Source organism: Aythya ferina (assembly GCF_964211825.1).
Source record: "Aythya ferina genome assembly, chromosome: 24".
NCBI classification, from domain to species: domain Eukaryota; kingdom Metazoa; phylum Chordata; class Aves; order Anseriformes; family Anatidae; genus Aythya; species Aythya ferina.
This window is the reverse complement of record NC_140322.1, coordinates 5,569,630-5,585,932: the sequence shown is the minus strand read 5'-3', so window position 1 is coordinate 5,585,932 and position 16,303 is coordinate 5,569,630. Positions and strand designations below refer to the sequence as shown.

Here is a 16,303-nt window from a genome sequence, read left to right as displayed (position 1 = left end):
AGCAACCTTGTAACACACCAAAATGCTGTAAAAAAGCAGGGAGGAAAGGGGCTGAGGCAAGAAGGAGAGTTCTTGTTCCAAGATTACCTTCATAACCTGAGCGGGGATCACCGGGGATGTGCGTGCAGCTGAAGCTGGGGAGGGGAATTCATGTCGGCAGCCTGGAGTCACTGGGGCTGGGACGTGACCAAAATAAAAAAGTCTCTTAAATTCCTTGCAGAAATCTGAAGACTTGTAGTGATAATATCTTTCTTGTAGCTTTCTTTCAAGGTTCCCATAGCATAATATCCACCTCTGGGAGTGCATTTGTTTTGGTGAAGCAGGGGGGACACAAAGCAGCCTCTTTCTGCGTTGTCACTGTCTACAGCCCTGCGAGTCCTGGATCGGTGCCACCGTGGCTGCATCTGTGGTTTGCTGGGACATGGCTTTAGCAGTGAGAGTAATGCACATCACCCACCAAATCTTTGTTTAGCCTCTTGATTCCTCACGTCTCATCCAAATAATAATGTGCTACTGATGGGCTGTTGTGGCTTAGCGTGTCTGGGGGTTGCTGCGTTTTCCGCGAGTTCAGCTGGAAACGCTTCGCAGAATTTCCTGCACGAGGCAGCCGAGGCGCATTAGCTGGCAGATGAGCGGTGGGGCTGGCAGCAGAACCGAGTCTTTCTTGTCTGGTGCTGTAGTTTCTGGAAAGCGAAGTCCTGCTTTCTCCGAGCGTGCTCGCAGTGCGCTTCACCGCAGAACAAGGCGAGGCTGAGGCAAAACTGGAAGCACCTTTGAACCGAGAGAGAGATTAAACTCTTGCAAAGCGGTGCTGTCACCGAATAGTAACAGAATTCACACGGGAGGGGACTTTGCTTTCCTTCCATCTGATATTCTCAGATGATGTCTAGTGAACCTTATCTTAAAGTAGAACCAAAAGCATGCTCACAGCGACGTCTTGACTTGGTTCTGCTGGAAATAGTAGCACGAGGATCAGGAGCCAAGGTCAGGCTTAAGCTCAGTGAACACGGTGTAACCGTATGGCACCAGCCCATTAGTGAGGTGGGGCACGGATCAGCTAAACCATTTTTTTTTCCCTTTGTGCCCCAAACTGCCCAGCAGGTGCCATAACTGACCTGGCTTGGCTTGGGGGCAGCTGTGCCCAAATCTTCTGCAGGTCTGTGGCGGTGCCGTGGCTCAGCACTGTCAGTCTGCAGCGTCCCAGAGAGCTCCCGTAGAGGACCGCAGTGAGCAGCAGCGCGTGGGTTACTCATAAACACAAGTCTTATAAACTCTTACCACTACGCCAGCAGAAACCTGTATCAGATCTGTTGGGTTGCAGGGTTATGTAAACACGGAGTAGGAGGCGCGTCGTGCTGCTGGGGTGCCATCCGAAGGGCTTGTGGCTGCTGTAATAACCTGCTCCGAGACGGCGTGGTGGCTGGCGAGGGCAAGGATTATTCCACCTCAATCCTAGCACGTAGCTGAACCTCGGTGCTTCGTCCTCAAGTCCCTAGTTAGGGCTCTTGCTTATTGTTTTTTTCTCCTGCACATGTGCTCAGTGGCTCCATGCGTACGGGCTTGCCCGGTGAGATTTGGGGATGCAAATCAGAAAAGTTTTCTCGTGTTTTCAGCACCATGATTTATGTAGCTAACACTCTCTGCTACTTTTTGCTGTTCTCATTGAACCTGTTTTCATCTAATCATGATCTGCAGCAGCAGCACTTCAGGTAACTGCTCAGGTAAATGCACGGCCGTGGGTCCTCCCATGCGCACAGGGCACCAACCAGCACCTTCCCCGTGCCCCTCGGTGCCCTGCGGGGACCTGGATGGACCCCTCTGCCATTGCCCTTTTCCTCGCACACCTTGGGTCCCCTGGTATGGTCGTGGCACCACGTGGCTGCCGTGCACACCCCTTGGGAAGGAGCGAACAGTCCTGCCCCATCAGGAGCCTTCCCAAGGCCTCCTGTACCCCTGGGGTACAGTTTGTGCCTCGGGGCTCGTGCTTCGAGGCGTTGGTATGGGTGTAGTAATGAACAGCAGCTGATCTCGAGACACTATTTGTTCTCTTCATCCTCAGCCTCCCACTTCACACAGTTCTGTTTCACTTAACTTGCTTTCTGTCCTCTTTTGTGTTGCTGTAAGTGGAATATAAACCTGCCTGGTTTGTGAGTCTGTATTTGATCTTGCCTGAAAGGAAATGATCCTGACTTGCTTACGCATTGACTCCCTCAACCAAAATTATGCAACTCGATGTGAAATATTAATCTTCATTATAAACTGAGCAGAGGCAGTTGTGTTAGACCTCGTGTCTTAAAATAATTGCTCATTTTGCCCTTTTTGTGCATGTATAAATAACACTGTAAGTTGGAACTTCTAAAGGTAAGTCGTCTTTCGGAGCTCAGCAGCTTTGTTGTGTGCTGCGATGTAGAACGTAGCTCAGTCTGTAGCAGAAATGGCTGTAAACGATAATTGTCATTGGAAGAAAAAAAGAGCATTTCCTGATGTATTTTTCTTACCCATCTCTAAATAGGTGCGTTCTATGGATGAACTGAATCATGATTTCCAAGCGCTTGCTCTGGAAGGACGGGCTATGGGAGAGGTAAGCGAAAGACATACAGAAAAAATCTTGTGTTTTGGGGGGGAGGGGGAAAATAAGAGTTTTTTTGAAGCTGCTGGTATGATTCTGAACTTGAAAGTTCTCCATTGTGGCTGTGAAGGTTGTGTGTGTGTGCTGTAACAAAATAAAAACCTGTCAGGCTAGAATGCGTCTTAGTAGGAGGAACAGCTAAGCCCTCCACCTGTTGTATCACCGACCAGCAAAATGGTGGTTGTAAAAGAACAGTTAGAAATCTGTCTTGTGACAAGTGTTACAATACTGGTAGCATGTTTATTTTGGGATCCGGTGATCTCAGACCCCGTAATGTTGTGGGGTTTAGCTGTCTGTCATTGTCTGCTGCCCGGTTTCTGCTCCTGGCCACCTTCTGGCTCTTGCCATAAAGCGTAGGCTGTGTTTAGTGTTTGAAGTAGCTGGGCAACATAATCGAGGGTTGCAGAAGTGATAAGTGCTTCGGACAGGTCAAAGGACTGAGCAGGAGCTGTCAGATAGTGGGTCCTCCAGTTCCAGCTTCAGAGCAAAACAGGAAGAATTACCTGAATCTCGCAAGTGCAGTGAGCAGCAGCAGATTTGGGGAACGTGACCTTTGGTTTTTCTTTGAAGAAAGAACTTGCCTATTTACGGTGACTTGGAAGAATAGCAAGTTACTTCAGTTAGCTGTTCTAGGTCCCTAGAAGTGGGATGTAAACGCTTCTTTTCCTTGACTTCTTTCCTTTCCTTTGTAGCCAGTCCCTTCAGAGGTTTGTGGAAGAACAGAGATGAGAAAATCATGTCTTGTAGGAAAGGGTTGATGTGCAGCAGGTCTGCCTCTAGCTTGCTACAGGTCTGTTTTGCTGGAGAGGCTTCCTTCCTGTGCTCCTGTCTGGCAAATTCAGAGTAGTTTTTCTGCATCTTGAGTGCATCCTATTTCTGCAGCCCAGTTTATGAACCAGGTTAAAAAGCAGTCTGTAGAATCCAGAAATGATTGGTGTGGAGGAAACACAAAGCCAACATCTTTGGGTAGTGTGCCTCTGTCAGGTGAAGGACCTCTGTGAGTTCCTGGTGCTGGATGCCTGGCTTCTCTGCTCTTCTTCCATTCTTCTCAGCAAGATTGTAATACTGAATTGTTCAGTGTGGTGCTGTTTGGTAGGAAAATCTCTGGTTCTCTAGGTTACATTAGCCTACACGGAGACTCTTGACTAAGAGTAGATGAAGATGATTTAGAAAGGAGAAATCACGACGTTAAAAAATCCATCTAAAGCTGCTGAAAAACAGCTGATGTGCCTCCATATGAAACATGCCGGGGAATGACAGGGGTGTGAATGTTCTGTGAATCCTCCTTTTCTTTTTTTTTTTTTTTTTTTTTTTAACACCTCACTGGGGCAAGACGTTCGTTTTCAGATATAGAGTGTACAGGCTCTTCGAAAGCCTGCTAAGAGTAAGTATAGCACTTATTTTGTGCTTAATACAGCATTAGATCGTGCCACTTTAAACGCCTAAAGGCATTCCGAAGCTTGCTGGCTTCTACCAGCCCTGAGTGATTTCTGGAGAGAAGTGAATTTCGGGTTTTGGGGGTGGGGTGTTGGATCCGAGGTTTTCTTCACTGGATCTTTTTAAATGATGACTCATTCTTTTTTTTCCTTCTCCGTTCTTGTTACTGTGATACTGGAAGTTCTGGAGATGGCATCCTTTTGTCACTGGGCTTTTCCCCATTCTGGCGTGTCTGTTTTTTCCAGGAGAGGTGACATTTCACATTTTCTTTGTCTGAGCTAAGACACCATTTCTTATTCCTCTTAGGTTTTTCTCTGTTAGTCACCGCAGTTTCCTTTCTTTATCCATTGAATTTTCTCTGTATTTCCTGAGGTATTTCAGCACACATCCAGCTGGCCGATTTAAGGAACTGTAAGCCGAGATCTGTGCTTCTGATTCTTACCTGCAGGAAGTGTTGATAATCTTGTACTTTGAGTTGATATTGAAAACCCTGGAGGAGAATGATGAGGAAAAGAGTGTTTATTTATACATCTGGGAAAACAAGGCATTTAGTGTATCTTTTATCTTCCTGTTGCCTTGCTTCTCAGTAAGCAATATCATAATTTTAGTGGTTTAAGGAGTTTCTGCCTCTGAACACATCAGAGCTTTTTAAAAGGGCGCTGTCAAACATTTAATGTCTGATCTGTGCTGCTGTCAAAATCCAGATAACTTTTGATTTGTGATGAACAGATATCCTAATCTGGGAAAATTAAGAGTAGTTTTAAAAAAACACACCACAGCTTTGATCTGCAGTGCATCTCTCTCGATCTCCAGAATCCCGCTCTCCCGTTGCAGCTGGCCTTGTGCCCCCTCGCTGTGTGTGCAAGTGGCAGCGCGGTGCTTTTGGAAGTGAAGCTGAAAAGATCTGTGGAAAACCCCTTTGCCTTGCTCTGAAATGGAAACGGTGTGGTTCATGTGTAGCAGACGTGGTCAGTAATGTTAAAAGTCATCTTCCAAAGGGGACATCTGATTTCCCTCCTTATGCTTTTAGCACTTGGTCCAGATTGCTAGTAATGGAAGCATCCTGAAGTCTTCACTGGATCTGTATCCAACTCTGCTTCTCAGCAGATGTTGCACTGGAGAGTAGTAAAAGAGACGGTGTCTGGCAGTTGGTGAAGCCAGAAGCAAAACGATGGAGAAGGGCATTTCAGAGAGAGCACGTAGGGGCTGCCTGGCTTTGCTGCTTTAGCACACGGACCAGAATGTGTGTCCTTGCCTCTTGTGCTGTCTTCAGAGGTCTTTGATCATGCAGCAGCGATGCTTATCTGAAGCTTAACACAAGCTATGCGAGTGTGTTTTTCTTTTCAGGCCTTCAAGACAAGGAGCTGGATGTCTGCTTTTCTTCACATAAATCCCTCTTATCTGGAGCTTAGCGATACTGAATATTCGTGCGGTGTCTTTTTGGTGTAGTGGACAGTGCAGAGAGACTGAGGTGGCATTTGTCATCGTGCATTACACGAGTTTTGAGCTGCGGAAGCATTCTTGGTTTGCTAGGCGGTTATGCTGGGCCGTGAGCCTGCAGCACTGAGCAGCTCGGGGAGAAGCGAGCTGTAACGTAATCCAGGAGGGTGGGAGGGGAATGGGAACGGGAAGACATGGGGTAGCTGGTGGGCCCTTAGCTTCAAACCTGCCAAGAATTGAACCAAAGATTTCCAAGTAAGAATATCTGGGGTAATAGCCCTGTGGTGCCTTGCAGCAGGTATCTTAATGGCAGAGGCTGAAGCAGTTTGTGTTCTCCATGTCTGTGCGCCCCTTGATGCAGCTGGTTCGGGCCTCAATAAGACCCTGCCTCCAGTGAGCAGCGCTTTTTCTGAATCACCGTGGTTGTAACGTTGGGCCCAGGCTGCTTTTATCTGGTACAAAAGCAAACAAAGCCCACGTGGCGCTGCTTTCACCAGCAGTGATCGCTCCCTTCTCATCCAGTCATCGCTGGAGCTGGGCTGGGGACTACTGGGAGGTGTGAATAATGTTTCTGTGCAGTGTTTTAGCTACCTAGTGCTAGCAGCTTGAGGAACAGGAGGACTGAAGCAGTCTGTAAGCACCTGGTGGCCCAGGTGCAGGGGCTGAGCAGGAGCCCAGCAGGGATGGGGGGCCCAAACTGGTGCAGACTGGCAGCTGCTGCTCATGGCCGTGGGTTTGGTGGCATGCAGTTAACAGCACGTTGTGGCAGGGTGGATTTTTTTTGTTTAACCTTCCCCAGTGTTCCCAGACGTGACATCCTGCCTCCTGCTACGTGCAGGCTCTTCTGCCAGAGCCCTGCGAGGTGGGAGCTGGCAGGGGCTGCCCCTGCTTGGGGCCGGGGACCAAGAGCTGGGGGGTGGCACTGAGCATTCACCCCGGTGCTGCTGCCAGTGGGACGCCAGCTCTCCTTGCACGCCGCGCCTGGCCGTCGTGGCTGGTTTTGGGAGCAGTGCACTGCTGCCCGAGTGTGACCGTGAGCTCTGCCCCCTTGTACCTGTTGGTGTGGGTAAGCCGAGTTCCCCAGCTGCTGCCGTGGGGCACAGGTGGCTTCTGTGATCGTAGCGTTCCCTCGTCTGAAGGGGATCAGTTCACTTAATTTGTCTAATTGATAATCCCATCTCAGTGGGGTCTGTACGCCCAGGCTCAGTACTTGTTGATGGTAGAATTGCTTTTGTTGATGTGTAAGTCGCCCCCCCCTCGCCTCCTCCCCCTCTGCTAAATTGAATATTGGCCTAAATCTGTAAGTCTTCTGTAAGAGGGCTTAGAAGGATTATTTTTGTACTAGATAGGGTCAATTTTAATAAATAAATAGGAAGAAAATCACCAGGGAACAAATAAACTGGTTTTGTATCCTCTGCATTTTCTCTTTTTAATTTTCAACCTGAAAAACTGGATTATTTTTACTTAAACAAGTTTTCTTTTTCTCCATTGCAACTAACAACTTTCCCTGAGGAAAAATTCATCATCTTGGCAGCCTGTTGTGTAATTCAGTACAAGATAATTACTGCCTGCTAAACCTCTAGTTTTGGATGGAGCACTACTTGACAGAGCAAGGACCCCCTTGCCATCTGTTTAAATTGTCTCTTGCTTTATTTTTCCCCCCCGATATCAGTAAATACATCCAGAATACAGATGTAAATTAAACCTTAATATTCTGTTTCTTTCTGCTAATGTTACAGAGCTTTCAGTCTGAAATTTTATGCTCATCTTCTAGGGGAAAAGAGGAAATTACAGGGGGGCAGAGTTGTGGTTTGCTCGTTGTGCAGTGGCACAGCGAGTATCAGAATGTTTTTTCTGCCCCTTGTTTGTGATTCAGCACAGAACTGTAAGGTGGTCAGGTACAGTTCTTCAGGATGGCATTGTGAAGTGTCAAAATACGTGCACGTAACCACTTAACGGAGTAAAAGGCAGTTGAAATGAAGGATTCAGTCTCAGCTCATCCTCTAGCTAGAGGAAAGGATCTTGCTACCTTCTGTGGTAGGGAATCAGTTTGGATTTTCAAGAAAATAGCAGTGGTTATTATAGAAGCCACCAGAATGCAAATAAAAGCGTGCTCTGTATGTGGCACTTCGTGGCAGAGCTTGTTGCTGTGGTTCATTCACACGTCTTCATGGGAGGGGTTGTTCTCTTCCCTTCCCTTCCAGTTGTGAGTGCACCTAGTTCGTGCAGCTGTGTAGCAGGTGTGCATGTGAGCATGGGGGTTGTATCTGTGGATATCCCTTTCCACGTGTTCACTGTATGATTTTATAATTGAAATTTGAGAGCATTTTGTGAGAAAGTGCTTTGGAGTTCTGCAAGAGGAAAAATCTCATTTTGTTGCTGCTGCTGATATTTTCTGGGAAGGCAGCGAGCTGAAAAGCACCAAGGACGGAGACTGAACGTAGTTACCTGCAACAGGCTTCCTTGGGAGAAGGAGCTACTCCTAGTAATCTGAACCCCTAATCATGTTTGCTTCAGATTTTAGGATTGCTGTAGAAATGTTGAGATTCCACAGTGCTTCGGCTCAACGGGCCAGGCAGTTCCTGGGCTCCCCGGCAATCCTCGGGCTGCTTTACAGATGCCAATTTCCCCTCCTGCTTGATTTTTTTTTTTTTTAGCTTAAATTTAAACTCCCTTTTTCTCTTAAAATAGAAATAATTTTTGTAAACTTAAAATTTGCTATTGCTTTCTGGAGCATACGAGGGAAATTTATTTACATTTTGGAAACTCAAGAGCTTATGGTAGGAGCTTAATTTTCCTCTAAACGAGATGATGCTCGTGGATAAAAATACTCTGTTCTGCTCAGCTCTTCCTGCCTCCTTTCTGCAAGTCCACACTCCTCATCTTTTTATTTCAGGCTTGTCTGCCAAACAGCTCTCGTCCTTTTACACTGCGAGGTATTGTTAAAGGGCTTGAGAAGTTGTAGCTGCAGCTGAGGTTTAGTTTAATTGCTCCATGTTGCTTTCTTCTCAACTTCCTGAGAGTGAGGAAGGAGAGGACCTACGGTGGGGCGGCGTCAGCAGGAGTGGAAAAGCCTGTGGCATCAGTGGAAAAGTCCTGTGACATCCAGGAACGGCAGAGGCTTTAAGAAACAAAAATCCCCGCGATGAGCTTGTAACGCGTGCTGTGTGTTTATGCAGATCAGTGCTGGAAAGGCCCGACCCGACTGCCTCACCTCCTCCAACCCGACCGCCTCACCTCCCCGGCGGTGCCCCTGGTGCCGATGGAGCAGCAGCAGGTCCAGGGGCTCTGAGAGGCGTTTGCTGCTGGGCAGCTCTCGTCCTTGCCGCTGTGTTAGAACTGCAGGGGCACAGTGCAGCTTCTCCTTGGGCTTGAGAGCCTTATAGGCAGGCTTCTGCTGTGTTGCCAATGCAATAACAGATCCTAAAATCACCAGAGGATGCCTAAAAAGAAGTGGCTTGCTGGTATCTTGTGTTCCTGCAGAGGAGGAGCAGCCAGGGAAAACACTGTGCTTCCTACTTAGTGGTTTGAGAGTTAAAATAACAAGCTGAGGCTTGTTCTTGCAGTAAAAAGAAGACGATAAAACCCAGAGGAAGCTTAGTGCTTAGACTACAATGCCTTCTTGGTATTTTTTTCCTCCTCCTTGAGAAGTTTGGGTGGAAATGACTCACTGCCAAATAAAGAGCTTGAAAATAGCCTGGGACACCTTGTAGGGCAAACAGGCCATTAAATGGCCTCGCTTGGACAGACTGTGTGCAGGATGGGAGTTCGTGGGTGTGGATGGTGTGCCCTGTGTCGAAGAGCTGGGAATAGCAAAAGTTTGGTGTTTGTGTATTGAAACTTTTTGGTACAGAAAGCCAGTGTTTAGTTCAAAACTTGGGAAAGGGCCATTGTCTCCTTCAGCGTGCTAAAGAGAGACCTCTCACATAGTGTTTGTAATACCTGCTGGGAAGCAAGGTGGGTCCGAGTCCCGTGTGTTCCTGGCACTAATAAATCCGTGTATTGAAGCGTTTGTCCCTGCCATAGGGACAGACGGGTAACAGGGCACGTGTGCGGCTGTGCTTGGAGCGTCACATCGCTTCAAGGACTTTGGAGTGTGCTGCGTTGTGCTCAGACATAGAAAAGGTGAATGAGCTTATCTCATCCTTTACTTCAAATTTGTGCTCCAAAGTATTTTGCTCCTGAATTAGTAGATGGGAGGCTGTGACAACAGTGTGAGCTGGAAGAGGAGCTTTACGGCGGGGAAACAGCTCATACAGGCGCATGTTTTAAGAGAAACCACGGTGTTGTTGAGCTGTATTCATCTGTAACTAGTTTTTTGCAGCACTGTGGCAGCAAACGATGTCTCCTTTTGCTAGGGACCGCGTGTGCAGACGTGAGTGGTGTTCCCAGCCCTGCCAGGAGCGTCTGGGCTCCTCCGGCGGGTGGGCAGCGGGGAGGCTGGGGGCGGAGGTGCGGCGCTGTGCTGGCGCTGTGCTGGCGCTCCTGCTGCGCCCGCTGGGAGGAGTGCTGCTGGCACGTGGCCTCTGAAAATGTGACCTCCTGGATGCTACGGTTGGAAATGTTGATCTGCCCCGCGTGGGTGCGGATTGCTTCGGTTTACGTTCCCGTCAGCGTGCAGAGCCCACACGCAGGTGTCCGTGCACGAGTTGTGCCTGGGCTGCGGTGTGCGGCCGGCACGAGGAGCTGGGAGCGAGCTTCAGCCACCCCAGCACTGCGTGGAGCCAGTGGTTTGGGGCATGGCCGAAAGCTTCTGCCCCAGGTTCTGCTCAGATGGCCTGGCTGTCCTCCATCTCGTGGCTGCACGAGCTCTTTCCCAACGTATCTCGCTTGCTTATCTATTTTTTCCCTGTGCTTGTTTGTTGTGGATTGATTTTGTTCTCGGCGCAAAAGCAGCATTACTCTTAGGTAACAGGCAGCAGCAACTTGGAGTGTCTGTTCGATAACCGGATGGAGCCTCCCTCTTATCTGTTCTGCGGTGGGGCTTTCTGAGAATTTGGAAGGAATTCTGCTTCTCACGTGCTGGCTGAGATGGGTGGTGTTCCCATCCTAATACCCGGTTGAGGTGTAATCATTCCAGTTATCCGAACCTGTGTACCTCAGATTGTATCTCACACACACAGACCTGCTTCACAAGATGTTTCTGACTAAACAGATCTTCCTTAAGTAAAAAGTAAATAGTGAGCACGACCTCCCTGATTGTCGGTGTTAAGGCAGCGTGCTGTGAACGCTGTGAGCTGGGAACTTGTTCACGCTCTTTGTCCTCATCCAGCACTCTGTTTGCTGTAGCCTTAAATTTGCACGCCTGCTGATGGAGTATGGAGTTATCAGCACTTATAATATATAGAAGATGTTGACTAATCTAATGATTGTTGTTTGTGCTATGGTAATTTTGTACAGATGTGAGTACTTGTTAATCTTCCAGTTCCTTTAGTTTTATTCCAACTTCAGCAGGCGAGGCTCATTTATCTTGTTAATTTGCTACGAATGCGCTGTTGTTTGCCGTCTGAATTGCACACATCTCATTCAGCCTGAAGATTTAATTTGAAGATTGTACACTTGACATCTAAGGCACTTAAGGAGGGCTTGAAATTCCTTCTGCCATATGTGGATGCCACACGGCAGGTGTTCCTTCTGTGAGGCTGGGATTTTCAAAGCACATCCCCTAAATAGGGCACGTTGTTCTTTTAGCCATCTTCTGGACTTCAGTGCGAGCTTCCTTGGATTCATCCAAGCCAAGGATGTCTTTGTCTCGTTCTCAGTAAGTGCATAACCTCTCTCCTCTCCTCCCGTAGGAGCAATGCATGCGTGGCAGGTGTGGTGGCCCAGAACTGTTCACTCTTATTAGCGTTTACAAATAACCTTCAGAGCGTTGAGAGTCCTCAGCAGTCATTAAATAAGCAAGAAGTGAGAGCTCTTGGCACCTCTTGATGTATTCTGTCCCTGCTGGCATCACAACCTCGGGTTTTGTTCCTGCTGGAAATGCGGGGTAGTTTGAGAGGAGAGGTATCTGTGCAGCTCAGGTGGAAGCCACAACAATATTCTGCTCAGAACAGCTTTTCTGCTAATATTTTTTCTCGCAAGTAGCTCTCGTGTTAAGAGGCTGGAGAATGCAAATTGTATGTGTGCGCTTACGTGTGTGTTGTTCATAAAGCATTTAAGAATGTAAGAGGATTGCTGAGATTGAATTACTGTCTCAGTTGTATGGCTTTCGCCCTAGGAGTGTATAAATATTTTGATTATAAAGCATGTATCAGTTTGTGTTTAATGATTGACTCATGTTTAGAAGGGAGACGCTTATGGTTTATGTTTGCATTTTATACTTATTTTAATCATGCTTTGTTTTTTTTTTAATTGCAGCAGCTGTTGCCGGGTAAAAAGTTTTGGGAATCTGATGATTCCAGCAAAGATGGACCAAAAGGGATATTTCTGGGAGATCAGTGGAGAGACAGTGCTTGGGGAACATCAGGTAGCTCAATTATTTACTTAATGTAGTTGGGGTTGAACATAGAAATGTGCAATTCATCTACTCAAAATTGCTGGCCAGTCTGGACGACGCAGTTTTTAAGAAAAAAAATATAAAATAAAATCTTGTGTTATGTGATAGAAAACTTTAAAAACCCACATTGCTTTGTGATAGAGTTAAAAAGATATCCGTAGCTATAAAATAAATTGTCTAACATGAACGTATGTACCCTTATGTTTATCTGCTTAAAAATTTTAGATTGCAACTCAAATTTGAATTTAAACTTTCTCATGCGTTTCCTGCCCTAGGATGGATTGAAGTTTGAACAAAGATGTTAGAGAACAAGATTAGTGGGGGGATAAAAACAATTTTTAAATACTTAACCAACCAAAGCCCAACAACATAAATTTTAAAATAAATAAATACAATGATGTTTTGAATTAGCTTTGTTGAAGTTTATCTGCCAAGAATTTTGTTCTTGGATGAGAGACCATCCCATATTTTGAACTAAAGGGGAAAGCATTCAGGTTTGTTTTAGTTAAATGGCAAAAAAAAAATAAAAAAAAAATCACATGCATGTGCTGAATTTGAAATGCTAACCTTTTACTCTTTATTTTTTGTGCTTTCCATGTGTACTGAATACGCTCCTTAGACACTGCTGAGTATCCTGGGCAGTTTCCAAACAACTGTGCAGAACTACAGCTCCAGAGGAGAGCAACTTTACTGTTGTTTTCTTTTTAGTTATTGTTTTTTTTATTTTGCCTGCCAAAAATATCCTTATTGGAGCAAAGGCATTGGGATAGAAAGACTATTCTAGTAAACTATGTGATAAGAGCATTTTTTATTGTTTAAATTTCAAAATGGCTGTGAAAAAGGGTTGTAGCTTCTCAAAACCTTCTCGGCTGAACCTTGCAGGCTCGCCGAGTGCTGGGGAGATTTCGGGGAGCTGCAGCCTCCAGCTGTTTGGCCTGCCTGCAAGGGGTCTCCCTAGCAGCACGTGCATCCAGTCCTCAACAACAGCTTGTGCATGCTTGTATTAATGTAAACTGAAGCTGAGGGTGGATTAAAAAGGGCTGGAGCCAGACTCTACAGTAATAGCTGAAACCTTCTCCTTTGCTGCCCCTGCTGGGCTGGCTGCACCCACTAGCCAAGCAGGGTAGACGTGGGGGAGGCAACCTCCTACGCTGGCTGATCACAGATCTCCATGAGTCAAAGCCCTCAGTCTCACGTCTTCCTTTGTTTATTCTCAATTAGTCCTGTGCACCTCGCAGCCTTTATTCCTGAGCCATGACCTGCGCTGCTGTGTGTGAGTCAGGGAAGTCAGAGTTTCCCCTTTTGCTCATCTAAAACGAAGAAACGGCCGTGGTCTGGCAGTGACCCCAGGGAGCGAGGAGCACGGTTTGGAGGTGGGGTGCAGAAGTGTCCTGGGCCAGCGGTCTGCTTTGTTCCACGAGCAGTGGAACTGATGAAGCCCGGCCTTCTGCTGCATCCCTTTCCCCTTCTGTCTGTGTCCCCAGCGCTGCAGGCATCCCACACGGCTTTGGTTCTTCGCTGCTTTAGCTTGTGGTAGTTTGTGGGCACTTAAAGCCAGTACCACTGAAAGAAACAGTCCTGTCTGATGCAGGCTGCTCTCTTCTTCTCCTCGTGGTACAATTAATTACGCAGCAGTGTGATGAAGTCTGCCGGGGAAATGATCTAGGTTAAAACTAGCTCCTCTTTTTGTTAGCTTTATCCTAGAGAAGCCTCCTCAGCCCCGCTTTACTTGCGGCCACAAAGATGCTCGTGCTGGATTGAGAGAGAAGGCAGGGAGTGCAGCTCGGAGCAGTGATGGAATTTCTTCTCTTGATGGCTTACGCCTTACAAGAAAATGACAGCATCGATGACATCCCATGTCCCTTCACCATCCCTGGGCACCTACTATGTCTTCTGCCTGTAATTTTTGGCTTACTGGCTGCTACCAGTCATAACACGCAGGAGCTGAGTTCCCTTCCCTCGCTGGGATGTAAGGTCACCTCCTGCCCAGGCAGCAGTTTTCGCAGAGCCTGCTAGGACTTGGAGACATCTCTCCTTAGTCAGCTCTGGTGTAGAATCTCAAATGCTCAGACTGCAGAGGGGTAAAGGGATGGGGCTGGTGCAGGAGGCCAGAGAAAGAAGTGAAGTTTTCAAACTTTTCCTTGAAGAAATAATAGCTGAGAGAAACTGTGATCATGAGTTACGAGAATGTGAACTCATACGACCAAGAAAACAAATGGCAGCTGGTGTAACCATAGGATGACACTTGGGATGACAGTTAAAACAGAGACTGATTGTTTTTCGCACTGTATTAACACAGGAGTTCTAGTATTTACATTTATTAAAACTTTTTAAAAATTACATCCTTTACTTAGACACAAATTTCTGAAATTTTATGATTTTAGAGTTCGAATGCAGTTGTCACTTGTAAGCTTTACAGGTTCTAGTATTTTTTGAATGAGAGAGCAATCCTTCTCTTCCCAATGGACATCATCAGAGTCAAAAAGCTGGCGCTTCTTAGTACAATTAAGACACTAGAGTACGTATTAATGACTTGTCTCCTTTGAATAGTTGGATCTGCTTATAAGAATTGCACATGTTTTTGTTCCAGATCACTCTGTTTCCCAACCAATTATGGTTCAGAGAAGACCTGGTCAGGGCTTTCATGTGAATAGTGAAGTCAACTCAGTGCTTTCACCACGGTCAGAGAGTGGAGGACTTGGAGTTAGCATGGTGGAGTATGTGTTGAGCTCATCTCCGGGAGATTCCTGCCTAAGGAAAGGAGGATTTGTAAGTGTGCCTGATTCTGAACTTTGAGTTCCCATTGTGTTGTTTTCTCCATTTGCTGCTTGGTTTGTTTGTTTGTTAATCCATCCCTAGAGGCAGATGTTCCTTCTTCCTTTTACGTGCTCCAGTAGCTCAGCAGTTCGGCGCTTCTCGACGGAGGGGTGCAGTGGGGGAGGCGGCTGTGAAGGACAGGGAGGTTGCTCTGAGGATAAGCACGCCTGCAGTAATGCCAGCTGAGCGCGTGGTTGGGAGAGCATGCAGACATACCTGTAGTGAGCAGCGTGGTTCTTGAGTGAGCGTGTGGATGCTTTGTTGCTGGCTAAGAACAGAAAGCTCCATGTAACGATGCTAGAGACGTAACGTAGCTGCAAAAGCCACTGCAGGCTGGGAATGCTGTCAAGGGCATATTGTTTCCTGGGGAGGAATGGCATTAGTCACTGTGCTCGGTGGGGTGGGGAGGAGAGTGCAGTCACTGCTGCCTCTAACATAAGGATGTGGCAGGAGAGGCATCATCGAGCCCCGTCCCCATACTGGGGGAAAAAAGAGCTGCATCTCAGCTCTGCCTCGTCAGCCGGGTGCTGGGTCAGTGTCGGAGAACAGAAAAGCTGAGTGGGTTTGTTACTGTTGGAAGACTGCCGTGCTCATCCCTTCAGGGAGATGGTTTGTGGCCTCCTTCATCCATCCTCTTAGTTTTGACCCTCATTAGTGGGCACCTGGTAACTTCCTTGAATCCAGAGCCTAGGAAAGATGACTTGGGGGAGGGGAGCAGTCAGTGGAGGGAGCAGATTTATCATCCAGAATTGGGGTCAGGGAGGCGTCTGCTCTGCAGCACTGGTGGTCAGGATGGCAGTTCTGAAACAAAGGGAAAACTTATAAATACCGTGTTGTGTGGGTGAAAATAGGGCTCCGAATTTGTGTTTGTAATTGGCATTTCCAATTCTGCTCTCTAATATCAGTGAAGGATTGGATTTTATTTAAGAAACATCAGAATATGATCGCTTTTAAAATGATCTTTTTTTTTTTTTTTTTTTTTTTTTAAGTATGGGAGGAAAGCTACCCCTCCATCCCTCCAAAAAAAAAACACAAAAACAAACAACCCACAGGACTAACAAAAAGCAAACCAACAACAAAAAAATGAGAATGGAAAAATGATTTAGCTGATACAGGGTCCAAATGCCCTGGTATGTATGCGGAGTGTTTTTCCCTCTGTTGAAGTGGAAGAGAGGGTTTCAGTGTCTGTCTTTTGACAGCACCAAAACTATCTATGATAAATATGTTTATATGCCCCTTGCTGTTTTTTTTTATCATAAATTTTGTTGTTTTTCCTCTTCCTTTTGTTGTTCAAAATTGTGCCCCTGGCATAATCACCCTTTATTCTTCTCCCAAGTGAAATAAAATGCAGACATTAGGGGTGGGAACGCTGCAGATGCCATGCCACTTACAAAATGCTCAACAAGAAATCAAATCCTTTTTTTTTTTTTTTTTTTTTTTTTTCCCCCCCTGCAAAAAGTGCTGTAGGTTTACATGATCTG

General features: G+C 46.6%; 1 protein-coding gene across 10 annotated transcripts in view; it reads left to right on the top strand.

Moving 5' to 3' along the window:
- PUM1 (pumilio RNA binding family member 1) overlaps positions 1-16,303 on the top strand; it is a 71,230-nt gene that overhangs the window by 14,884 nt on the left and 40,043 nt on the right. For 6 of the 10 annotated variants that reach the window (XM_084497403.1, XM_084497400.1, XM_084497399.1 and 3 more), the window contains exons 3-5: positions 2,513-2,581; positions 11,867-11,975; positions 14,596-14,774. In XM_084497403.1, the coding sequence (XP_084353529.1) occupies positions 2,513-2,581; positions 11,867-11,975; positions 14,596-14,774 (357 nt within the window). The remainder of the gene's footprint in view (positions 1-2,512; positions 2,582-11,866; positions 11,976-14,595; positions 14,775-16,303) is intronic. The other 4 variants (XM_084497402.1, XM_084497401.1, XM_084497397.1 and 1 more) reach the window with 1 other exon arrangement.